The sequence below is a fragment of the Ipomoea nil genome, unplaced genomic scaffold, assembly GCF_001879475.1.
Source record: "Ipomoea nil cultivar Tokyo-kokei standard unplaced genomic scaffold, Asagao_1.1 scaffold3169, whole genome shotgun sequence".
Classification (NCBI taxonomy): domain Eukaryota; kingdom Viridiplantae; phylum Streptophyta; class Magnoliopsida; order Solanales; family Convolvulaceae; genus Ipomoea; species Ipomoea nil.
In genome coordinates, this window is record NW_017619597.1 from 824904 (window position 1) to 852390 (window position 27487).

The 27487-nt window shown below is 33.2% G+C and overlaps 2 protein-coding genes across 3 annotated transcripts; one reads left to right on the forward strand and one right to left on the reverse strand.

Annotated features, from left to right (window-relative positions):
* The first annotated feature begins 2666 nt into the window (after positions 1-2666).
* LOC109167688 (diacylglycerol O-acyltransferase 2-like) lies at positions 2667-8035 on the forward strand. 2 transcript variants are annotated; one of them, XM_019316779.1, is made up of 9 exons: positions 2667-2907; positions 3044-3118; positions 3224-3309; positions 6398-6504; positions 6604-6759; positions 6935-7021; positions 7112-7209; positions 7589-7676; positions 7805-8035. In XM_019316779.1, the coding sequence occupies exons 1-9, from the start codon at positions 2699-2701 to the stop codon at positions 7904-7906; spliced, it is 1008 nt and encodes a 335-aa protein (XP_019172324.1). In that variant the 5' UTR covers positions 2667-2698; the 3' UTR covers positions 7907-8035. The 2 variants fall into 2 exon arrangements, with proteins under 2 accessions (XP_019172324.1, XP_019172323.1); XM_019316778.1 differs by having other exon boundaries at positions 7589-7918.
* Positions 8036-8182: 147 nt separating this feature from the next.
* On the reverse strand, positions 8183-12073 carry LOC109167687 (serine/threonine-protein phosphatase 7). Its single transcript, XM_019316776.1, has 5 exons — positions 11363-12073; positions 10315-10809; positions 9198-9344; positions 8772-8879; positions 8183-8597 (listed from the first exon to the last, which is right to left on the reverse strand). Exons 1-5 carry the CDS (start codon positions 11939-11941, stop codon positions 8520-8522), a joined length of 1407 nt encoding a protein of 468 aa, XP_019172321.1. The 5' UTR covers positions 11942-12073; the 3' UTR covers positions 8183-8519.
* Positions 12074-27487: the final 15414 nt, after the last annotated feature.

The following is a 27487-nucleotide window of genomic DNA, read 5'->3' on the forward strand; positions in this document are numbered from 1 at the left end:
TATGTATCCAGAATTAACGAATTATATATCCAGAATTAGTGAACTATGTATCCCAAATTAGTGAACTATATATCCACACTGAAAATGGTAGAAATCCCGTCGATTAGAATTAAAAAAAATAATAATAATAATTTGTGGAATTAAACAGGTCACAACTGTGTGCGCACACGGTTGCACAACATACCGATTGATCAACATGCCAGTTGGCCAAAGTTGTGAGTCCAATCCTCTAATCACACAACCTCATACAAGTGAAAGACAAAGGACAAAAAAACAGAGGTGGACTATTCTGTGATTTGAATGATGATGATAGTCTGAATGGGAGCTAAAACCCTTATTTACCCTCTTTGGTAAAAAATAGTTAACATATCAATCAATTTTTGTTTATTAATTGTTTGTCTTATTAAAAATCAATATAACTGTTTAGTTAATTAGCTTTAGTTAATGTTATCAATTAATTATACTCTTTAATTAACTCAATCAGCAAACTGCTAACAACTATCTGCTAACAGTCATTTACAATACAAAGATAGTGTCTATGGACTTGAAAATAGTGAAGAAACGAGTGATAGGCAAACACCATAGGTCTCATAGCTAAGCCGCCGCCACCCAACCCCCATCCCACCTGTACGGCCCTAAAGGGAGCGTTATGCTGTGCATACGGATGCAAAAACGACGTCGTCTTGGCGTCTAACTTAAAAAAAAAAAAAATCAGAATTACATAACTACACATCCATAATTTCATAACTATACTTTCAGAATTGCATAACTACACTTCCAGAATTGCATAACTATAATTTCAGAATTGCATAACTACACATTTATAACTTCATAACTACACATCCAGAATTGCATAACTACACTTCCAGAATTGCATAACTATACTTCCAGAATTTCATAACTAAAAAATCCAAAATGAATGAACTAAAAATGAATAACATAATGTTGTTGCTGGGAATCAAAACTGATTTTTTTTTTTAAAGTAGGGCGCGCGTTTTATGCAAAACGACGTCGTTTTTGCATCCTTATGCACCATGCAGGGTGCATACGGATGCACAACATAATTTGCCGCCCCCAATCATTATGCTATGCAACCGTGTGCACCATGCATGGTGCACACGGTTGCGAATGACGCCGTTTCACTATGGTGGAGTAACGGTGTTGTTAGTGGCACTGTTTAACTCCACCAATCAATTTTTATTTTTTAAAACTTCAATCGATGGGATTTCCACCATTTTCGGTGTGGATATATAGTTCACTAATTATGGACATATAGTTCACTAATTCTTGATATATAGTTCATTAATTCTTGATATATAGTTCATTAATTCTGGATACATAGTTCATGAATTCTGGATACATAATTCACTAATTCTGGATATATAGTTCATTAATTATGGATATATAGTTCACTAATTCTGAATATATAATTCATAAATTTTGAATACACAGACGTAGTGAACTGTCATAAGCCAAAACAGAGTACCAGTAACGGGTGTGAATATATAGTTCACTAATTATGGATATATAGTTCATTAATTCTGGATATATAATTCAAATTATACACAGCATAACACCGTTAACAACAATAAAAAAAAAATGGACATTAAAAAGATGTATTTTTGCAAGCACACGGTTGCATAGCATAATTTGCCTGATCTACACACAGTAAGCAATAATTAACATTTAACACCCAATACTTATTTTCCCTGCTCATCTTTCAATAAATTAACCCAACTAACTGATCCAACTCCCTCACCCATCCAAATTCCATCTCAATCTACATTTCGCGGCCATTAAAGATTTTTAGTACATTGGCGGGTGGCTTTAAGTTGTGTGTTTGGTATGCACTTTGTACAATGAAATCGAAATCAGAATAGGAATTAAATATTTGATAATAATATGTATTTTGGTGAAAATATTTTACATATTTGGTAGTATGATGAATTTAAATAATTAGTACTATTGATGTTTTGTTATGTATGACTTTGTAATGAAAATAAATGATTTAAAAATATATCAAAATAAAAAATTAAGACAATTGATTCTAATGACATCTAAAGCACCAATATATGAAAACAAATAAATTTAAAAGTATTAATCTAAACTTAAAAATCAAATTACCTATAGAATGAAATAATACCATCTTTTAATAAGGGAAATATGTTTTTAATTGAAGGGATAAATAGATAATCAAATCCCTGTTTTGAAAAAGTTGTCCATCAAACACTAAGTATCATTTTAATTCTCATTCTTGAGGTCAAAGTACCTATGAGGTCCTTATACTATAGTATTTTGTCCAATTTAGTACTTTTAAAAGTGAAACACTTAAGGACAATAGCTTATATTTATGTATTTATTTTAGACATATTGATGTAATATATTGGTGGTAAAATAATTAATTTTAAATCTTTATAAAATAATATATGAGTTGGCATGTAAATATGATGACGTGATAGATATAATGTCAGCGCTACATCAAGTATTATCCTTAATTGTTTCACTTTTAAAAGTACAAAGATTAAATTGAACAAAATGAAGATAGAATGACTAAATTGAACAAAACAGCATAGTACATGGACCTAATTGGTAAGTCCTGGAATAGCTATTATTCAATTCGTTGCGATGGAAATCTATAAAATCTCTTAAAATAGATTATCTTATCCAGTGTCTGCCGTGAGTTTTACTAGTTACATTTATGTATACGGAGGAGAGAGGCGGCAATGAGCAGCAGCGGTCGCCGCCGAACGAGGCTGCGGCACCGGCGGAGTTCACGGGAACATGCGGCAGTACTGGCAACTCGCTTCAGACGACGTTGGTTATGTTGGCGTGGCTTGGCGTTCCTCCCTCTATCGTTGTCATCGTCTTCGCCTCATTCATCTTCCTTTCCTTCATCAACGCCATCATGTATGTATATATAAGTCTCCTCTCTCGATCTGTATATAACTAATAACTGCGGCCATTGTGATTTGTGGATGTTGAACTCTGTGGTTTTATGATTATATATTGCAATATCTATGTGGACTTTAATTTTGAATTTCAGGGTAATTGGATTGTTGTTCCTATTGATTTGCATTCCGATTGATCAAAACAGTAAATGGGGCATTAGAATAGCCAGGTTCAGTTTTCATCACTTCATTACTACAGTTTATTGAATGTTTTTTTTTTCCTAAATTCGCATTAAAAAAGAAGAAGACATTATTGATTTTTTGGTGATATTCAGGTGTATTTGTATGCAAGCTTCCGGTTACTTCCCGATGCATTTGTACGTGGAGGACATCAGAGCCTTTGATCCTAATCGCGCATATAGTAAGTTTCTAAGAAGATGACATTGAAAACAGATAATTCTTGCTTAATTTAGATGTTGGTTTGTGTTTCTGGCCTTGGGCACTTTTTTCTTTGTTTTTTCAATCTTGTTCTTGTTTTGAAGCTGAAGTACCAAAGAAAGAAAAAAAAAAAGTTTAGGTTTGGGTTGAAAATTTTAGCAAAATTATAATTTTGATGGGCTATTTTGTAGTACAATTTATTGTGAGGTCTATTTCTGATTTGGATGAGGTTAAAGTTGAATTAATTTTTTCAAAGTGAGATAAAAAAATTTGATATATTATATATTAAAACGGATAATAAATAAATGAAAAATTAAGTTTCAAAGTATATACACATTTTTTTGAGTTTGAAAAAAAAAAAAAAAAAAAAAAAAAAGGATGACAGCCCATGTGAAATAAGTTATGTTAAATTTTTGAAATATTTTTCAAACATTTGGCCACTTGGGGAGAAGTGATGCTGTGGACAGTTTCTCGACTGATGCGGAGAGTTAAAATATACCTATCGGTTGATGTCCAGAAGTGGATTTCCACTTTTTGGGTGTATCTTCTGGTTGGACCTCTCGGTGTAATGTTTATGAAAATTTGTTAATATGATTAGTTTATGAATTAATTTTAATTTATTTTTTGAGAATTAACTACGTAACTATAGGTGTTATTTTCAAATTAATGGTCTGTTACGGAAGTTACAATATGATAATCATATCTTAACTATAATATAGCCATATAGTTTGGTGAGCAATTATTGTAACAATAATTGTTCATCAAACCATATGGTTATATTATAATTAAAATTTATTTATTTATTTATTACATGATTAACCTTAATTCATTTTCATCTCTCTTGCCTCATCCAATCCATCCAAAAACTTACAAATAAACTTCAATTGAGATTATTCTAATGAGGTCAATCTTAAAAATTTAGTACATAGTATTTAATATTACAAATTTTTAAGAACTTAGTAAACTAGAATAGTAATTGAATTTCAATTTTCAAAGTCACCACGGATCAAAGCTTTCAGACCTTTGGGATTTCTAACAATTTTCAGAGTCACCACGGATCAAAGCTTTTAGACCTTTGAGATTTCTAACAATTTTCAGAGTCACCACGGATCAAAATTTTTAGACCTTTGAGATTTCTAACTCTAGAAATCTCAAAGGTCTACAAATTTTGGTCCGTGGTGACTCTGAAAATTGTAATTCAATTACTATTGTAGTTTACTATGTTCTTAAAAATTTGTAATATTAAATACTATGTACTAAATTTTTAATATAGTTTAAGATTTGTAGTAATCACCCATCTTAAATACCAATTCTTATTTAAATTGTAGATATATTTATGTTCATAATTATATTTTATCATAGCAATTCACACATAATTATTAAATAACAAAATTTTTATATATGAATAAACCTAATATAGGGTATATTTTTATAACATATTTGCCGTGCATCGCACAGGACAAATACTAGTGTATTAATATAGTTTGAGTGTTTAACTATATTAAAGTAATCCATTTTATTTTTAAAGAGTACGTGACGTTACAATGCTCTTAGCACTTCGTGAGTTAGCGAATTAGTTTTAAGGAAAGTGTGTTTTATACACATGATTTGAATTTTATCTCCTTACTTTCATACCATTGAACGTTAAGATTATATTTTAAGAATTTCGAATCCCGTTATTATATTTTTATATATCGATTTATAGCCTCCTAGTCGGACGGTAGAGTAGCGCCTAACGTCTAGGCGGCTAATTATTAAAAAAAAAAAGTGCACGTGTGTGGGTGCACGCGCGCGCGCGCGCACACACACACACACACACACACACACACACACACACACACATATATATATATATATATATATATATATATATATATATATATATATATATATATATATGTTCTGGTGCACTGAGAGGAGAGCCATTGATTTTGTTTAAATCAACGTTCAGGATTACCAAAATTTTTTAAAAAAAAAATCGGTGACAATTTGGTAATTTTTGCAACTAGGTCAAATTTAAGGTGCGTGTGTTTTGTACTTAATGCGAGTAGTTATTGAAACTTAAGGTGCGTGGGTTTTTGTGGTTAAGGTGCGTGGGTTTTTGTGGTTAAGGTGCGTGAGTTTTGTGCTTAAGGTGCATCATGTTTCTTCTTTGCGCACCTTTCTCTGTGAGTCACGCATAGTTCAGATCCTCAAGAAGAACAAAACTTTTGAACTGAGAAGTGGTTCAGACCCACAAGAAGAACAAAATTTTTGAACTAAGGGTGGTTTAGACCCTCAAGAAAAAAACTTTTGAACAAAACTTAACGTGCGTCATTTTAACACTTAAGATGCGTAAGTTTTGTGCTTAAGGTGCGTGAGTTTTGTGCTTAAGGTGCGTCATGTTTCTTCTTTGCGCACCATTCTGTGAGTCACAGGTAGTTTAGACCCTCAAGAAGAACAAAACTTTTGAACTGAGGGGTGGTTCAGACCCACAAGAAGAACAAAACTTTTGAATTGAGGGGTGGTTCAGACCCTCAAGAACAAAACTTTAGAATAAAATTTAACGTGCGCCATTTTAACACTTAAGGTGCGTTGTTAATATTAGTGGGTTGTTCTAATACTTAAGGTGCATGTTTCTATCACTTAATGTGCACCATTTTTAGCTCCTTTCTTCCAGACATGGTTGTTCTAATACATGCATTTTTTTTTTTTGTTTAATTTTCATTGATTTGAGCCGTTGATTTAGATTTTAATGCTTAAGGTGCGTCAACCGCACGGGAAGCTTTTACCGTACCTGAACCCTTTAGCTTTAACTTAAAAGTCAATTAGACTCCTAAACTTTTTAAAGGTGCAATTACACTCATTAATAATTCATTTAGGTGCAATGAAGCCCAAAAACAAGTAATGACCTGCTATTACAGGTCATTAGCTTTCAGGCCACATTCCGGCAAAAAAAAGTGACCAATCCACCTAGATTTGCCGAAAATTTCGCTGGTCACTTTTTCGTCGGAAATTTCGCTGGTCACATTTTTTTTTTTTTTTCATTTCTTCAGAGTTATGACTGAACTTACTGTTATTCTTCCTCACAGTTTTTGGCTATGAACCACATTCAGTTTGGCCAGTTGGAATTGTTATGCTTTGTGCCCTTACTGGTTTTATGCCTCTACCCAAAATCAAAGGTCTCTGTAGCACTGCTGTAAGGAACTCTGCTTACTGATCAAGTAGTTTCATAGTTGTTTGTGGTTGCTCGACTCAGTTGTCAATTTTAATAGAGGGGTTTTCCGAAAATATGCAGGTGTTTAATACAACAGTGATGAGGCATATATGGACTTGGTTGGGAATGTCAGCTGCAACAAAGCAAAACTTCAAGTCCCTGCTCTCATCTGGGTATAGCTACATCATTGTGCCAGGTGGAACTCAGGAAACATTTTATATGGACCATGGTTGTGAGGTTCGATTTTCTCTTTTTTTTTTTTAGAGGGGGCGGGTGGTTGAGATTAGCCGGCTCAAACCAAAAAGGGGTGTCGCTTCTGTTAAGAGTCAAACTTGTATTACAAAGTTAATAATCTGATCAACTTAGCTGAGGTGACCCCCGAACGCCTATTTTACTAAACATACTTTATCAGACTCTGTTCCTGAAATCAAGAAAAGGATTTGTACGGATTTCTATGGAGATGGGCACTCCTCTGGTTCCAGTTTTCTGCTTTGGCCAGGTGATACTGTGATTATGTGTAGTTTGTGTCCCAACTTCATGCCACAAATGGGTTTATGTAACTTGATTTTTTTTTGTGTGGAATCTGCAGTCCAATGTGTACAAGTGGTGGAAACCTAGCAGCAAACTTTACTTGAAATTTTGTCGAGCTATTAAGTTCACACCAACTCTCTTCTGGGGTTACATGGGGTAAGTGAAGGACCCTTTTCAACTACTACTATATAGTGGTCATGTTTGGTAAATGACTATTAGCTGATTGAGTTAATTAGAGGGTATAATTAGTTGATAACATTAACTGATTGTAGAAAGGTGTTTGGTAAATTAGCTAGCTGATAATTGTTTGGTATAATTACTTTTGCTTTGAACAACTTTTTGAATTTTAACATTTTTTAGTTACAAAAAGCTAATTAACTAAACACTTATATTAATTTTTAACCAAATCAAAAAATTAATAGTGGTCAAATAAGCTAAAATTGGCCTATAAACTAACTATTTTACCAAATAGGGCCAGTATATACTCTCTTTGCAGGCTTGAAAGAAGAAGTAAGAAAATGTTGGCTGTTTGCAGGTCTTTTATGCCGTTTCAACATCCAATTCATGTTGTGGTTGGTAGACCAATAGAAGTAGAGAAGAACACACAACCCACTGCAGAAGAGGTAAGCATCATCATCCTCGAACCACATAATTATCATGAAATTTTTCTGTTTTTTTTTTTTTTTTTAATTTTTTTAATTTTTTTTTTTTTAATTTTCCTAATTGAATTTACACTTGAATTGAATGGTAGCTTGCGACACTACACAGTCAGTTTATAGAAGCCTTGGTAGAACTCTTTGAAAAGCACAAAATGAGGCTTGGTTATACTGATCTCAAGTTGAAAATTCTTTAAGGCATCCCCTTATCAGCCTAGCCTGTATTGTTCGCCATGATTGCCAGTTTCTCAGATTTCAACAACGTATTAGAATATCGATTCTCTTCTCAATTTGAGTTGGTTAAATATGAGTTAACTGGTTTATCTTCTTGTGATCCTTTACCAGCTAAACTCACACCTGTAATCGAAGCATAATATCTAACAGGCTAATACATATATGAAAGATTTCACTGTATATTATGGAGTGAATATTGAATTTCTGAGTTTTTAAGGTGAAAGAAAGAACAGGGAGAGTAATCTCTGTAACAGAATTGTTTTCTGAGACAACAAGTTTAATGATTACTCAGTATACAACATATGTTGGTACAATACACAAGCAAACCATTAAAGACCCTTCCATATTCTGATAGGTCAGCTAGATCAGAGGAGGAAAATGTAAACTGAAGCATCACAAAAATAAAACCAAAAAATACATATTTTCGATGGATGTCATGATACAAAACTCCATTTCGAGCCTAAATCGCCATTGGATTGAAGTTAACCAAGTTCCTATCATCCTCAACCAGCTGGAACTATTGTTGTTATGCCTTCAAATCTTCTGTTTTTATACAATGGCCTCGAGACACCATCATCATGATGTGACCATAGATGCCAAATCCAACTCTTCATCAGAATCAATGACATCTTCAAAATCATAGAATGGATTTGCCTGGCACCATAATTAACCGATATGTTACTTATCAGAAACTATATGTAATGCATGTGTGTGCAACACGTGTGCAAATTATCTCCCAAAGATTCATCTTCAAGAACGACGCTCATTGCCCAAATTTAATTGCATTTCTATTTTTTAAGATAGCTCAGATCTACGGCTACTGCTTACCTTTGGTCTGGGAGTAACTGCATCAAAGCTATGGAAAATGGGAGTGTCGAAATCAGGAGGTTCCAATACGATGTATGCTCCTTTATTTCGGTACCTATCTTCCGTAGCCTGCAAGGTGGATATGGAGACGAACAAAAATAAGTTTCATCAGGTTGGAAAGTAACATCTAAATACCCATACAGTTATGCTCATGTTAAGGAGCATACAAAACTTTAGTTGGTAAAATTATCATTCAAAACTTAGAATTTAAATCCCACAATAATTATATTTCCAAATAATGAGATACATATATTAAGCAATATTCATTGTCATGCCCAATCCTCAATTGGAAAGTTGAAGTTCTCACTAAATTAGAACACTACAGAAGCTGCAAGCAGATTAGGCTAGAAAAAATTCAAAATCAAGAAAGCAAAAAGAAGAATATACCTGAAACTGCGGATAGTCTGGCGCACTAAACAATGTGATCAATTTCCCAGATTCCACGACATGATCTATAGTGTACCCTGCATCCATTCCTCCGAGACCAGGCCGCTTTTCCCTTGCATCTGGACCTTCATGTGACCTGATGATCAACTGAAATAGCAGCAATTGAAAAGCCTAAGTTAGCATTAAACCCAAAAAAAAAAAAAAAAAAAACCTTTCCCTATGGAATCATTTATCAGGCATAACAAATTCAGAGAGATCTTACTACTTGTTACTTCACACTTCTATAATCAGACGTTTTCTCTGCTTCATTGGCTCTCTTTTCCAGTTTCTTTTTATTGTCAGGTTTCCATGTAAGCTCATCCACTTTTATATACTACAGCGGTTTTTTAGGAAAGCATCTTACTACCTAATTTATGTATGACAGAAATGAAATGACCTAATACATATACTGACACCTAAAACGGTTTGTTTCCAGATTGGTTTCTGATATCTAGGCACTGAGTAAAAAATCTATCCATATAATGAATAGTAGTACTTTCCCCCAATCATATATGGCTGTGAAAAGAAGGCAGTTCATAGAGTTAATTCATGGATAATGGAAAAGGAAGAATCGTAAGAGCACACTCTTCTTCCAACTGTTCTTATAGTTGGAAAGTTTTGAAGCTTCTCCATATTCTAAAGTTGAAATAATTCCATTATCCAAAACAACATTCCAAGTTAAAGTTACAACAGGAATAATATTAATATAAGACTAGAAATAAAAAGAAATATCATGTGATAATATTTTGTGGGCACATTCATGCATGACCGACAAAACCATAAATTTCAGTAACAACAATCCAGATTAACCTACATCAAAGATCACCAAAATCAAAGATAAAGATCTATAAAGTAAAAGAAGCTAGTGACAAGTATAAGTGTTTTTGCCAAGTAATCAATAAATGATGAATTGTGCAAGTCAAATTCAGCAAGCTACTAGTGCATAACTTGTTTAAGGGATTCCTTACAAGCAAAAAAGTAGAACATTAATAAGTTCTGCTAAAACTGAAACCAATTACGCACAGATGGTATCACAGAAAAGACCATTGCAGAGAAATACTGACATCCTTAATGTTACCTTTAGGTTGCACTTCCTTAAGAATTCGTCTGTCATATCTGGACCCCATAAAAGACCTATGCCCCTTTCCTTATTTGGGGAAAGACCATTGGTCATGGATGGGTCAGACCACAAGACATCACCGGGAATCAAATTAGAACCTTCCCATGGGGGGTCAAGGACGGATCTCCTAGCTTTAGCCAGCTCCTCAAAGGAGCCAAGGGATAAAGTAGTGATATCAGGGTTGAGATTTATTCTGCGGCTCTTCTTCCCCTTAGCTCTTTTAGATGGAGTAACAGCAATGCTGCGAAAAACACCCCCATGTGCAGTATAAACACGACCAGCAATGATGGATGCAAGAGGCAGTCCTTCAAAACAACCCAAACACTTTCTGTAGACATGTTTTCCTCTATCCCCATACTTGGCAAGAACTTCTTTTTCAAAGCCATAAACAGAAGTGCAGTACTTGGATTCATGATTTCCACGAAGTAGGTACACTCTCTGAGGCATGAAAACCTAGAAAAATGTACTGGCATTAATATATCTAAATAAGCAAAGCACGGCATGCATGCAAAACAGAATAATCACATTCTATAACCCAGCTATGCACCAAAACCAAGTTAAAACGGACCATGAAAACAAATTGAACACCCACCAAAGAACTGTAATCAAGAAAATAATGTGGAATTTGCATCCTTTCCAAAGATTCAACAAGGATGAGAATATGAGATACTCTTGTGCATTCAATTAAGGTATAATATCCCTCCAATGCCACAAGTAGTAACCTTTTAGCTGTACAGAATTGTATGTGTCACTTGAAATGGAAAACAGGAACAGATATAACAAAGCAACAAGTGCAAATGCCTGATTGAAACAAGATTAGCATTTTTCTTGTTTAATATCATTTGGCATGTAACATATTCAGATTGAAAGCATTTAGATAGCACTGAGTTGAATGAATGCATAATATTAATGGCTGAATGCATTTTCTTCAACTTTAAGCACATGTTCACTACAATTCAGTTTCATATATGTGACTGAAATTTCTCAATTGTTTTAAACTGATTACCTTCCAAGCCAACAAGAGAAGAAAGGTCTCAAGACCCCATGCTCCCCTATCGACATAGTCCCCATTGAACACAAAGAACCGATCCTCACCTGGAAACCCAGCGTCCCTCAACAGAAAAAGCACGTCGTGCAGCTGCCCATGAACATCCCCGACCACCACGACACGGGAACCCGGGCCCAGACCCGACCCATCATCGATCCCGACACAATTGGGCTCCTTATGCAGGATCTTCGAGGCCGTGAGGACAAGGCGATCGAAGACCTCGACGGGGAGAACGGTGGGGAGATCCGCGGGGGGCAGATTCCTGGAAGCCCAGTCGAAGGTCAGCATAAGGTCCGTGACCCAATCTAGGGTTAAGATTCCGTCTTCCGGCCATGAAATGGGGATCTGCGGCGCCGAGGGAGAGCGCGAGGGAGTCAAATTATTCTGCTTCTCCTCTTCGGATGAAGAAGAGGTGGAGGGTACGGAGGCTGAGGAAAAGAAGTCCTCGTCCGAAGACGGCGGTTGTGGAGGCGGCGGCGGCGCCGCCTCAGGAGCTGAGGATGGAAGTGCTGACGCTGCTGCTGAGTCTGAGAGCATGGTCAGTAATGGACGAAAATGGCGATTTTTTTTTTCCGTTTTCCTTTTAAATTTTTTATATTTTATTTTATTTTTTGGGGGTTATTTTAAAGAGAAATTATTGGGTCTGTAAGGTAGAAGAAGAAGAAGTTGAAGGCAGAGTATTTTCATAGGGATTCTGAGTTGTAATGTCTTGGTGCTTAGTCAGAGCCAGTTCAGATTCTTTATCTTTTAACAAAAAAAAAAAAAAAAAAAAAAAATCTTATCTCCACAAACAAAATAGTATCCAATTGTTTATATGTAATACCCATTTTAAATTACAATGATTTCTGCAAAATTCTATTAATGAAATATTTAATTTTTAATTTCAGATTTTAAGTCAAAAGTTTAGATTATGATATCATTACATTGGAGGTTAAAGTAAAATGATACTCCGTAATAATTGTTAACGTTACATCATGACTTGGCAAATTATATCGTGCACCGCAGTGCATAATCAATTATGCATCGCGCTTCAAAACGACGTCATTTTGTTTAATGAAAAGAAACGACATCCGTTTCTCGCCGTTCCGCAAAAAGTAACTCTATTATTCAGTTTCATTTTGTATACACTGCAGTTTCAGTTCTACATAATTACAATTTCATTTCGATATAACTACAGTTTCATTCGATATTCATACACTCAAATATGTGAAAATGTTATTTAATTTTATTTTATATACACTATAGTTTCATTAAAACATAACTACAGCTTCATTGCACAATATACACTCAAATATGTGAAATGTTATTCAGTTCCATTTTATATACACTGCAGTTTCATTTACCACAACTACAGTATCATTTTGATATAACTGCAGTTTCATTTGATAACATATAAAATAATACGTGAGGCAGTGTCGATTTAGATACATTGTAGTATCAGTTTAGATACACTGTAGTTTCAATTGGTAATTAACACACACAAAAAATGCGCACTCCGTTAACAATAACGACACGCCATTTCTTTATTTAAAGAAACGACACCGTTTTAACCGCGGTGCACAACTACACGTGCATTGCGGTCCATAATATAACAATTGGACTTACTTCTCACTAAGAGGTCTCTGAGATGTTAAAACAGATTTTGCCTGTCGGGCCAATCTATAGTGCCCCTTGTTTAAGTGAGTTTCGAGTTTTGTGGCTTGCAAAAGAGCGGGCCTCATAGGCTACTAGCCATGCTTGGCCCGCGGGGGTGGGATTAGGCAAATTATATCATGCACCGCGCGCCCTTTTGTTAAATGAAAAGAAACGGTGTTTGTTTTCTGCCGTTTCGCACCCTTTCGCAAAAAGTAACCCTGTTATTCACTGTCATTTTGTATACACTGCAGTTTCAGTTCAACACAATTATAGTTTCATTTTGATATAACTATAGTTTCATTCGATATTTATAGACTCAAATATGTGAAAATGTTATTTAATTTTATTTTATATACACTATAGTTTCATTAAAACACAACTACATGATCATTTTGATATAATTACAGCTTCATTGTACAATATACACTCAAATATGTGAAATGTTATTTAGTTGCATTTTATATACACTGCAGTTTCATTTCACTATAACTACAGTATCATTTTGATATAACTGCAGTGTCGATTTAGATATACTGTAGTGTTAGTTGGTGTTTAATACACCAAACAAGCAGACTCCGTTAACTATAACGGCGGGCCGTTTCTTTACTTAAAGAAACTGTGCTGTTTTTTACCGGTGCATGACCGCGGTCTATGATATAACGACTGGTGGGCTTACCCCTCTCATTTTAAAAATTGTATTTTAAAAAAAGTCAAAAATTCAAATTCAATTTATCAATTATTCATTATTCACATTTCACATTTTCACACACCTAAAGGAAAATATGTTGCAACTAACGATTCGGTTGCATGGTTACACAATGGGCAATAGAGTTCAAGATCAATACCTCACAATGCTAGCTTGTTTAGTGGAAACTGGAAAGAATTTGTCTAGCACGTCTATGGCAAATTATGCTGTGGAACCGTATCCACCTTGTAAGGTGGTCACAGTTCTAAAACTGTTCATAATTATGAATATATAGTTTTATAATTATGAACAGAGAGTTGTGAACATATAGTTCTGTAATTATGAAAATATAGAGATTCAATAATTGTGAATATGAAGTTTAAAATTTTTGAATATATAGCTTTATAATTATGAACATATAGTTCAGTAATTACAAACATAGAATTCTGCAACTGTGAATATAGAGTTCAATAATTATGAATATGAAGTTCAAAAATTATGAATATATAACTTTATAATTATGAACATATAGTTCAGTAATTATGAACATAGAATCGTGTCTACCTTGCAAGGTGAATACGATTCCACGGCATAATGATTGCACATTTATATAGAAAATTAAGAATTTTTGACGGAATTTTTAGCCTCTACAACTCCTTCAAATTAAAGCTGAGAAAATCATCCCAATTCCCAACCTGCAACATATATATCTCCCGTAGCCATTTTGTAGCCTTGTGGAACATACATAATAAATACCCATACGACACTACAGTGTTCTTTCTTATGACCTTCTTAACAAATAACCATGGCTGTTTTTTTTTCTTCTTTTTTTTTTTTTTAGCCCCATTCTTATAAATAAATGAGACCTTACCAAAAGTATAAACACAATCTTTAAAACCAATATCATAAAATATACGGAGTATGATTTTTATTTCAAATAAGTATAAATGATGTTATACAAGCTGAATGCAAAAATCACAGTTTCTTTCCGTAAAATATATGATTTTTATTTGAAATAACCATGTGCCAAAGGCATAAAATTAAAGATGAAAAGCAAAATAAGTTTAGCTAAGTAAACCAAAGCTAAAAAGAACTAAAAGGAGTATAGCTATTCTATCATATAAGAAACCAAAAACACTTAAAGGGCATGTTTATTTATTTTCTCCTTTTTTTTCATTTTCTCATTAATATTTTTTTCAATTTTTCAAATTCATTTTCCAAACTTAATTTTTTAGAATTATATAATCAACTCAATATATCAATGCTAAATACTTGAAAGGTAAATATTTACCCAAAAAATATAATATTAATAAATAAATTAGAACTATTTTAATTTTTTTCTTTAGATTTTATTTTCTTTGAATACCCAAACATCAGAAAATCTAAAAAATAACTTTTGAAAATCATTTTTCTGATTTCCAAACGGATCCTAAATTACTCAAATCATTACAAAGTTTATTTTCATAGAGTCCATGGTGTTGAAATTGTTGTTTGCAAGAACAAAAAAAAAAAAAAAAAGAATGGGAATGAAAAAAACAAAAAAACAACAACAACCGAGCTTTAAATAAATTAAAGGGAAAAAAACAATGTTGAAATTGGTATTTAAAAAAAAACAAAGGAAAAAATAAAGTTTGAACAAAAAAAAAGAAAAAAAAAAAAGAGGAAAAGCGAGACATCGGAAGGGAAAAAAAACATAACATTTAGGAGCGTTTGGTTCGGGTTATCTAGGATAACCAAGGTTATATTTGGCTAGTTATACAACATTCCTTTGTTTGGTTGAAGTTATCCAACTTTCTCATGGAATGTTATTTACCCTCCACATCAACTTTTTTAATAATTTTGAGGGAATGTGATAACCTTCCTCTCCTTAGGTAATATAAGATTCCCTTGCTATTTTACAAAATTTGCCCTTCACTTTGCAAGATGATTTGTAATATGAGGGCATTAAGGTAAAATAACCACTATAATGTTCCCAACAATTCATCAACCAAACAGGTTTATATTATATAACCTAGTTTTTACCAAACACATGAATCTAACATTCCCAACAATCTAACGTTCCCTTAGGCAATCTAACATTTTAAGAGTTAAACAATGTAGAAGCAAGTAGAGCGCCCTACATTTCTCCAATTTAGAAAATTAGTTAAAGTGATTCTCTAACTTTAAAAAAAATGTGGGGAAATATACATCATTTCCTAATTTGGAAAAATAATATGTAAATATGTTCCATTTAAAAAAAATGAAAAATAGTTCATATTTCCAGTTTCTAGTGGGGATTATTTGGGAATTCAAAAATATTTTTTGAAAAGTAACTCATTTTCTTATGTTTAACTAAAAAAATATTTGGTTCATTTTCAATATATAAAGTTATTTATTATAAAATATTAATACAAATGAAAAAAATACTCCGCAAAAAAAAAAAAAAAAAAAAAGCAAGACAAACACATATTAGTTGGAGTTGTGATTAGGATTGTATTATTGATTGAATCAAACTGTTCAGGATTACAGATAGGGAATAAATACGAAGTATAGAGTTACAGAGAGACTACGACTACAATAAGAGTCCTAACACTCCCCTCAAGCTCAAGTGGGAGTAACAACTGCAACTTGTCATATAAGAACGCAAACTGCGGAGCAGCAAGTAATTTAGTAAAGATATCTGCCAATTGATCCTTAGTTGAGATAAAAGTAACCTGAAGATCACCTGCAGCCACATTGTCACGAACAAAGTGGTAATCAATCTCAATATGCTTTGTACGTGCATGGAAAACAGAATTAGCACACATGTAGATCGCACCAAGATTGTCACACCACAACTTTGGGACAGGCACATGAGACACACCTAACTCACGCAATAATGACACAACCCAAGTGACCTCAGCACAGAAGACATCTGTCAGGGCCTTGTACTCAACCTCAGTAGAAGACCTAGCCACTACTGTACGTGTTTCTTACAAACCCAAGAAACAAGATTAGACCCCATAAAAACCGCAAAGCCACTCGTAGATTTCCTATCCGTAGGACAACCAGTCTCATCCGAACCAGAGAAGGCATGAATATATGTGTTAGAGGACTTACTCAGTTTCAAACCATAGTGTAGAGTCCCCGTCACACCCTCTTAAGCTGAGCCCAATTAGCCAACGACGAAGTGTGAATGTGCTGACACAACAAGTTAACAGCATAAGACAAGTCTGGACGAGTCACAGTGAGATATTGTAGAGCACCAGCCAAACTCATGTACTTCATGGGATCTGCGAATGGCTCATATTCTTCAACAATGGGACGAGAAACAAGAATAGGAGTCGCAAACAGCTTACAATTATAGGGATTTTTTTAAAGTTGAATGATCTAATAACAATACCATGTATAATTTGACGGTCTATTTGATTTTTTTTTTTTTTCAGAAAAATATCATTTCATTTAAAAAAAAAAAAAGGTAGTACATTAAGAGCACACTTATGCCATAAATACTAAGTATGGAAGGGGAACAACTCAACAACAACCAATAGCCATAGCCATGGCTTAAAAGATGAAAACCAAAGGAAGTGTAAATGGTCCAAAGATAATATAATAGGGAAAATCAACGATTTGGTCCCTCAATTGTTTGCGAAATATCAATGTAGTCCCTTAATCGCGAAATCATCGATTTAGTCCCTGGAAATAACTGTTTTTAGTTGATTTGGCCCCTCCGACCGTTCCCCGTTGAAAATCCGGCGAGAGCTTCGATTTGCCATGGGCAATTTGGTCTTTTCACCCCATATTCTTCCTCCACCAACCCTTTAATCCGAGCTACTGTTGATAACCACATCGCATGGTCTCAGTCCGTCCAGTCGCCTACCAGAAACGACTTCGCAGGCTCGCAGTTCGTCCAGTCGCCGACCACTTCCTCAGTTCATCCAATTGCAGTCTCCGACCACAGTCAGGTACCTATAGTTATTTTCTTGCTTTGTAATTTATTTTATTTTCATTGTAGGATTGCGCTTCTCCGAGCTCTTGCTTTTGAAATCCAGGCATCCGGTCATGGTTTCGTGTCCCGTTTTGGCCTGTTCAAAGGTATTGCCCTTTGGTGTTTTCTTGCCGAACGGAAATGCAGTTTCTTTCAGACATTGTCACAAACACTTGGAAGACACTTTTCCAGCGAAGAATTTACAGACATTTGAGTTCTTTTCTGACATTACAGAAACCGTCTGAACGTTTTTCTTTACTGCCATTGAAATGCTCCGGTTCACACTCAACTGCAAAGACTGATGATGGGATCATGTTCATGAATAGCCTGAGAAATCTCTCGGTGGAATCGATAAAATCAAACATTTCTGAGCTGACCCCGTTCTTGAATAGCCTGAGAAATCACTCTGTGCAATTGATAAAATCAAACTTTTCTCAACTGACCTTATTCTTGGAAAGCCTGAAAGATCTCTCTGCGGAATTGATAAAATCAAACTTTTCTCAGCTGACCCCCTTTGACTTGTGCAAGTGGTATGCGGTGATTGCAATTGCAATTGCAATTGTAGTGCCAAAGTGGATTGTAAATGTAGAGTTCAATCCATTCTTCTGGATGTATTTTATCTGGAGTTGGCTGTTCTGGCCATGGATGGCGGGGATTGCGATTGCTGCATACGGGTTTTATTACCTTAACAAACATTTGCATCGGATGAAGAATATGGCTTGAAAAGACCAAATTGCCCATGGCAAATCGGAGCTCTCGCCGGATTTTCAACGGGGAACGGTCGGAGGGGCCAAATCAACTAAAAACAGTTATTTCCAGGGACTAAATCGATGATTTCGCGATTAAGGGACTACATTGATATTTCGCTAACAATTGAGGGACCAAATCGTTGATTTTCCCTAATATAATATAACAAACCAAAAACACAAAAAAAAAAAAAAAAAAAAAAAAAAAAAGCAATAAACAAAGTGAACTGAAAACCAATTATCACGAGTGCATTTAACATAAAACCCAAAAGCCAACAAACCCGTCAAAATCCATAAGAGCATGCTTATTAGTTAGATTTATTTTTTTTTTTTTCTTTTGTGGGTTTTTGTAGATATAACAAGGAAAAAAAAAATGAGAGAGGAGAAAAAAAAAACAAAATAAAAAAAAAACAAAACAAAAAAAAAAAAAACAAAACAAAAAAAAAAACGTTGAATATGCTTTTCACGCGCTCAAATGGCGTGTACACTAGGCGCGACATTGTGCTTTTTACTCAACAAATTTTCTCTTATTTTTTCAAATAGTAGGTCCCACAAAAAAACTAAAATAGCAAGAAAAAAAACTCCCAAAAACCTACCATTCCATTTGTTCAAACACAACTCCATGGTTTTTTCTTTTGAAAAAACAAATCCAAAATTGCACTAATGGGATTGCCTTAAGAGACCAAAAAACAACAATTTCGGTTCATTTTTAATATATTGTATGTTCATTTTTAGTGTATTAAAAATCAAGGGTCCGTTTTGAAACTCACAAAATGACTTTCAAAAGTAATTTTTTGAATTTTCATGTGCTTAGTATCCATTCAAGAAAAATAAAGTCAAAAGAGATATTCATTCTAGTCAACAGAAAAAAGACTCAATTTGGCTGAAAATGTCTTCCTAGATTTTTAGTCGGACAACATTTTCTGAATTCTTTATTTTCCATGTTATACCACCACCACCACTACCACTACCAACATCGCCACCACGACCACCACCACTACTACCACCACCACCACCATCACTACCACAACACCACCACTTATTATTATTAGAGTTAATTTCACTAGAGGTTTCTAGTCTTTAGTGGCAATTCTAAATTTAGTCTCAGACTATCGTTTTTGTCATTTAACATCCTAGATTATTATTTTTTGGACACTTTTAGTCATTCTCATGACTCTTCCTATTTTTAGTAAGGGCATTTTTTGTCTTTTCATATTTTTCTTTTGTTATTTTTTCGGTTTACACCGTTTTAATTGGTTTAAAACTTTAGGTAACCTTTGATTTTTAGTAACCATATTTTTCAACCGGTTTTTAGTAAAGTCCTAAACCAATTAAGCCGGAAAAATAACAAAAGAAAAATATGAAGAGACAAAAATGCCCTTACTGAAAATAAGAAAAGTCATGAGAAGGACTAAAAGTGTTCAAAAAATAATAGTCTGGGATGTTAAATGACAAAAACAATAGTCTGGGACTAAATTTGGAATTGACATCAAAGACAAGGGACCTCTAGTGGAATTAATTATTATTATTATTATTATTATTATTATTATTATTATTATTACAAAGAATATGTTATTTTTTAAAAAATAAACCAAACAGGAAAAATGCAATTTCTTAACTTTAAGCCAAACAGAAAAATGTAGTTTTCTGATCTTCAACCAAACACAAGAATAAAAAATATTTTTCATAATAATTTTCTAAAAAATCATTTTTCTAAAAACATTTTTCAGGTTTCTAAACGGATCTCAAAATAAATTAATAATAAAAATGTACTTTGTATTTATGATCCACACAACTATATGAACCATGATCCACACAATTATGTGAATCATGATCCACACAATAATTTGCCATAATATTGACCATGGGTCACAATATAATTTTCCCCAGTTCTAGTCTAGAGTATAAGCATTGACGATCTTAACTAACAGCCTTTTTATCATTTAAAAAAAACCATGTAATTGGGCCAATGGAAGTGGCGGCCCAATTTGGCTACACCATCTGTCCATCTCACGCCTTTAGCTCCATTGCTTGTGATGCATGTTCCATCATCAAAATTGTGACAAATATAACCAACTTGGTTGACATGAGTGGCCATGCACTCTCGTCCTTTAAGAGGGGTCGGAAGTTCAAATCCTCTCTCGTATGGATATGAAAAACTCATTCTAGTCCGTATTTTGACCCTTAATTGGGTCGACCCGGGCGGCCTGGTGCGAACGGGGATTAGTCTTAGTATGGTACGGGCTTAAAGGTGTCTCCTACAGTTAGAGCATGCTCATGACACCTCGTGGTCTAACCTTAAAAAAAAATTGTGACGAGTATTTATGAAAAAAATAAAATTTATTTCTGAACAAATATTCAAAATATAAGGTCGTGTTTGGTTCGAATATGGGAATGAGAATCAAATACTTGGTAATTAGAATTGGTTTTGGTGAAAGTATTTTGCATGTATCATAGTATGGTGAAATTGAAATGTTTACCAATATTAATGTTTAGTTATCTATGACTCTATAATCGGAATAAAGTTTTTAAAAATACAAAAATAAAAAGATCAAGGCAATTGATTTTAAGAGTATATAGTGAGGATCTCGACGAAGTGAAGAGAGATTAGTAAGGAGGCGACGAAATAAGAGGAGGCGATGAAATGATCAAGGATAAGAATGACGAATTAATGGAATGATACCGCCCTAATTTAAATTAAGTAGGTCGTTTTATAATTATAAAGGTAATCAAATTATGTACATGTATTTTAAAAAATTGTCAATCAAACAATATGTTTGACTCTTATTTTTATTCATTGTGTCTAACCTCATGAACTGAACACACCCTAAATGTCACTTGTATAACTATATATATCTTTCTATATCATCATGATTTTCGAATAATCATGCCTAAAACAATTGGCTACAATAGAGATAAATTGCACTACAATGATCATGTGCGGCGAGAGCTCGACTGAGAAACTATTGAAAACAATTGAACTCATGACCTTTTAATACAAGAATTATTCTAATAGAAAAATTATACTATATATACCACTCGATCATCCTTTTGGAACTGGCTAGCTATTCTAATTTTTGCTAAATGAGTAGTTACGTTATAATTTTTAAAATTGTAATACAATAATGTTTCACTTTAACTAATTTACTTATCATCATATAAATACAACAACAACAATAAGTTAATTATATTAAAATTATTATAACAATTTATAAAGTATGTATAAATATATATTATAGTGTAACATAGTTTTAGTCAAATTTCAAAAAACCCAACTACACAAAATATTTGGATGTTAACCAGTATTATTTAAAAATGTTAATTAATTCAGAGTAATTAGATTTTCAAAAGTAGTATCGGAAGCAAATTAAAAAGGTACACATACGCACCTGTCTAATGTCTATTGTCTCAATTTCTCGATCTGTATTTCACCCCAACAAGCCAAACCACCTTCGGAATTTGAGGTTCACCTGCCAACATCTTTAAATTCTTGATATTTTTATATTTTACAATAATTAATTTGTACAATAAAGTCTTTTTATTTTTTTTTTAAAAAATCTGACTTATTGGAAGCCAGGCACTTGGGTCTTCTCATTGGAAGCCACCTCACACATTTCCTAAGACGCCATAATAGCGTCAAATGACAGTACAATAACTCGTATTCTTATTAATTTAGGAAAAAAAAAAAAAAAGGAGTAGGTTTCATTATTTTTTATATTTTTGTAACAAAATTAAAATATATGGTGTTAGTGTGTTGCTGTGCATGGTATTTATGTTGAGTTGTGGGTTATCTATTAGGGCTTACTATGGTTTATGAGGGGATTTTTTTTTTTTTAATGTAAAAGAAAAGAAAAGGGGAAAAAAGTGACAAAGTGGACGCTCGCTGAAAATTATTGTGTGGATCATGATTCATATAACTGTATAGACTGTGATAGTATATAAAATAATGTACTTTCATACTTAAATAGTATAGGTTTAAATAATGTACTTTATATACACAAATAATATATTTTTAATATATTAAAAATATACTTTTTATTTATATCGTGGATGTAATAATAATTGACGCTCGTTGGAGTCAATCAATCAGCCATGAAATTGGTGAACTTGGGCTAACTACTCTACTAATAATAATTTCAATTTCACCTACTTCTCTCTTTAGTCTTGCTCAAAAGTCAATCACCTTCTTCAACTTTAATTTCAACCCTTATTTTTTGCTAGGAAATTGATGACCACATCTCTCAATCTTGCAAACTTTTCTCTGATCTGATCTTCCCCACCTATAATTTCAATCACAAAAAGAACAGAAAAAGTATAACATGGACCATGTTAAGGGATTCATAAGATTTTTTGTTTGTTTGTAGTTGGTATAAAATTGTGTACAATGTAGCAAAGTGGAAGATTTACTACTTGACTTTAAACTTCAATGAATTAACTTCATTGCGAGCAATATTATGCGGGGGCCGGATTATAGAACCTATCTAGGTTTCTTTTACATTATTTAAGATCATTATACTTGAAATTAGGATCGATATATTTAAAAGTGGGGTGATTAAATTAAAACATTATTGAATTGACAAATTGTCATTAAGTACTATACTCTTCTGGAAAAAAAAAAAAAAAAAAAACCTTCTACTTAAAAAAAAAAAAATTGAACTTTAAATGTAAGGGTCTTTCACCGTTCTTGTCTTGAAGACAAGTGAAAACGTGTCTCAGTTGGTCAACAAGCTATCAAATGCTTGTTAGCTTGTATACTAATACCCATAATAAGACAAAATTCGAGTACCTCAACTTCTTACAGCAACTAGCGAAACAAAATTTATACTTATTTTGGATACAAGAGAGGGTGCAATAATTAATATATGCATATTGCAGATGTGAAATTTAAAATGAAAAAGAAAAAACAGTTGCAAGGAGCCAAAGTACAAGCTACGTAGTACATGTGAAATGTAAACTCATGCCTTTGGATCATCAAGCAAAAATCTTTCATGAGATTTTATTTATAACCATGAATATATATATATCCATGCATGCTGACAATCCTTATCCACGTAAACACGTTGCTCTCCTCCCTCTAGTCACCGGCCATGTACATTGCATACTTTTGGAATAATTATCCTCGTTTAATCGACTAATGACTTTATGGTCTAAGTAGCATAAAGTGACCCTATGATTCCGTAAATAGGGCCAAATGCTGGTGCACACAAAAGATTTGTTCATTTTGGGCATAATTCTCACACTGCCGCTGTCAAGATTCGAACCTTGATTTTTTTTTCCAAATACGGCTTATTAAACCAGTTAAGATCGTGCGAGTAAGGTTTAATTTATTATATTTACCAATTACCATGCTGCAATTTTCACCACTAATCCATCACATATTGAATTTTGAGTATTTTTATTGACCAATCTTGAATAAAATGTTTGTAATAGGTATTTGCAACAACAAAATTATTAATTGCCATATAAGTACCAAGGACCTTGTAGTCTAATGGTACCAAGTTGAACTTTCACATGTTTTAGTAGTTTTAGAAAGTAGTTATGCACAAATAATACATTGTAATAGAGTTAATAATATTCAAACAAAAAAAATTTACCGTATAAGTAATAATTAATTATAAATATTTTTCACAGTTCATTTGCAACTTAATTACATGTGAAAGGTTTCTTTTCTTGTTTTGTTTTGGTTGCTTTTTTTTTTTTTTTTTTTTTCAATAAACAAATTGTGGTGTATAGAAAGCAACCCAGTCACACATCAATGCCTCAATGGAGCCCTAATGTTGCAAAGAAAATAGTAATTAATTAATTAATTGACAGCTATTAAAAGAAACAAAGAAAAGAAAGGCTACTTTAGTATGTTCAAAAACCAAGAAAATAAAAAAAGGCGACTTTAATTTAGTGGCAAAAAGTGCCAATCAATAGGAAATGAAAATTGTGAGATATTTACCTAATTAAAAAAAAAAAAAACAGTTCACAATTTTGTTAAATAATATAATTACATTACTTCTCTTTTTTTCCTTTTTTTTTTTTTAAATACTCATGATTCTTTACAAGATAGTGTCTGTTCTATACTTTCTCAACAATTTCAGCCCAAAAAATTTAAGCCCAGCACCGAGATTCGAACCTATATATGACCACTCATTTAGAATCGTAATCGAGATGTCATCACACTATATGGTAGTTGGCAATTACATTACTTCTAATTATGCAAAATATATCAATATAATATATTTCACCTTAATGGTTATAAAATTTTTACCTTATATTGAATACAACAAAATCAAATTTAATGGGTAGCAAACTATCATATATATATATATATATATATATATATATATATATATATATATATATATATATATATATATATATATATACTGGCTCAAATGCGAATAGTGTTTCTCATGCAGCCGGTGCGGATTCACCATCAGGTATGCATAAATACACCACACAATGTTCGAAAATACATCACAAAACGCACCACGCACCAAAAAAAAAATGCATCACACCTAATGGTGCATTTCCAAACACTTTGTAGTGCATTTTTGCGTATCTAATGATGAGTGACTGTACAGTCGCACAGGAACTTGACCCTATATAGTATAAAATTTTGACCTTACAAAATCATATATAATGAATTGTATCTAGCTAATTATTATAATCTTAATAATTCCCTTTATTATTAATTTACCTTTAATTTTTAAAATTTTTAAGAAATAAAGAATGGAAACATATGTGTATTCATGTAGCAATACACTTGAAAAAACTGTGTCCAATATGTCAAATTAAGATTTGACTGGATTAGTGTTGTTTGGTTGAATTAAGGAAAAAAAAACACTTTGAAAAAGTGATTGAACAATTTAAACATAATTTTCATATCACAAGTTTAATTTAACAATTCTTGTCACTATATATTTTTAATTTAGTCAAACTCATCACATAAAATTTTTCTAATGCATTTTATCTTTCAATTCTGACCTATTACACGAAAGTAATATTTACTCAATGACTTAAAACACCTCGTAGGATTATGAGTTTCCCTCCTCAGATCATCCAAATTAAACAAAAAAAAAAAAAACATATTCTTTGTTGTGCCTATCTAATCTCACAACCACTCTCAGAATCCAAACACTTTTTTCCCCACAATTTCTCTTTCCTTTGTCTCCCCACAGACTGTCTGATTATTCCACTCAATATTTATTTAATCATTAGATTAATGAAAATCAAATAAGACAGCCTAATTCTATATATATAGTAATCCACCTCGCCCTTGAGTCATTCTTCTCTGTGCTCTAAAATATATCCTCCGCGTAAAAAGTCGTCTCTTTCTCAGCTCTTTCCTCCCCAGAAAATCAGTCTTCTCTTTATAACACCAAACCCATTAGTTTCATTCCCAGAAAGGAATCGAATTGAAGCAAGGAAAAAAGGGATGAGTTACAAACAGAGCGTTAGACGAGCATGTTACGGCGGCGGGCATGGCGGTAATTATTATTGCAGAGGGTTTAGGTTAAGCCCTCGGAGATTCTACGTTCATCGGATCCGTACGAGGTTCTTGAATCTGTTCAGGCTGTTGAGGAAGTGGAAAACCTCGTACGACGCGGCGCTCCGGTCGCTGAGGAAACACATGAATTGCGGGGGGAGAAGCAAGCAGAAGAATAATCATCATGGGAATAATAATAATCGAGTTACGAGGGAGATGAACTATGCATTGTACCGCGGCAGCTGCGATTACAGATTGAAGTCGTTTGGGCGGTCCAATTCGTTTTACTCGGAAGCCATAGCCGACTGCTTGGATTTCATCAAGAGAAATTCTGTTTCAATGGAGGAAGAGAAGCCAGTGCTGATTAGCAGCCATAGCCAAAGCTAAGTCAAATCTCAAACCTCAAAACTCAAAACTCAAAACCCAGTTTTTTTTCTTTTTCTTTTCTTTTGTACATAGTCGATCAGGCCTTTTTAATCTCTTCAAGTTTGATTTTGCAGTTTGGGGTGTATGTAAACTTGGGGTTTTGCCTTTTTTTTTTTTTTTTGGTATCTGTTGATCGAGATTGATTATCACATGAAAACAAAAGTTCCTAGGAAAAGAAACATTTCATTTTATATTATGGGAATTTGATGGAAAACAATTCAAGAATCTGTGTTTTTTGTTGTTTTGTGATGTTGCACGTTTGAGAGATCTTTGGGGGAAGGTTCATGGTAGGTATCAATGGCGATGGAGATTCAAAAGATTTGTGCTGACCACCTAACCCAATGTCATAGTTTTGACTAAAAAACATGGACAAAAGAGGATGGGTGAAGAACAACTTTGTAGGTTGAAAATATTGTCTAGGAAAAATACTACAACTACTCTCAAATTTACTCTTTACTCTCAAATTTTTGATGTAGATAATTTTTTCTAGGCTCACAATATGAAAATGTTCTATTAATACTTGTCATATCGAGTATAATTGGTGGAGTAGAATTTAGAGTCCGCGTAGTAGTGTAGTACAATTCTTATTATAGGAGATAGTTAGTCATGTTTTTCAAGTTGTTGACTTTGGTAACCTCAAAATTATAAGTAATTTTTTTTAATTTAAATCCATCAATTATCAACAACTTAAACTGATTTATTCTTTTATATTGTTTACAAGTTGAGATTAAAATATAAAATTTACCTAATACATGGACTCAAATAATGAATACGAGTTCACTCATCAACCTAAAAAATATTAGTATTACGGAGTATACTATAAGGCCGCGCCACTTTATGTGTTTCAAACTTTGGGAAAGTTCACTTCTTAACACTCAATCATTACATTCACTTTTTGGTCTATTTAATTGATATATGCGGTACTTAAATTACACCGTCCACAAAAAATTATAAAAAAAAAAGAAAATTTAATTTTCAAAATGGTCCATTTGACTATGATTTTTTTCAAATTAATCTCTTGACTTCTAATTCCTCTGACTTTTGAATTTTAAGTCAAAATGATCCTCCGTTAGTTTTGGTGTTAAAATGAAGGGAAAAACTGAAAATTTAGGTTTTGCACTTCAATTTAAAGCAATCTGTGATTCCTTTCAGCAGTTTGGGCACATAT

Coding starts and splice junctions, on each gene's coding strand:
- LOC109167687 (XM_019316776.1), bottom strand. CDS start 11,941: ATGCTCTCAGACTCAGCAGCAGCGTCAGCACTTCCATCCTCAGCTCCT. Junction 10,810..11,362: donor TTCTCTTGTTGGCTTGGAAG/GTAATCAGTTTA, acceptor ACATTTTTCTAG/GTTTTCATGCCTCAGAGAGT. Junction 9,345..10,314: donor TAAGGAAGTGCAACCTAAAG/GTAACATTAAGG, acceptor CTGCTATTTCAG/TTGATCATCAGGTCACATGA.
- LOC109167688 (XM_019316778.1), top strand. CDS start 2,699: ATGTATACGGAGGAGAGAGGCGGCAATGAGCAGCAGCGGTCGCCGCCG. Junction 3,119..3,223: donor TGGGGCATTAGAATAGCCAG/GTTCAGTTTTCA, acceptor GGTGATATTCAG/GTGTATTTGTATGCAAGCTT. Junction 7,022..7,111: donor CAGTTTTCTGCTTTGGCCAG/GTGATACTGTGA, acceptor TGGAATCTGCAG/TCCAATGTGTACAAGTGGTG.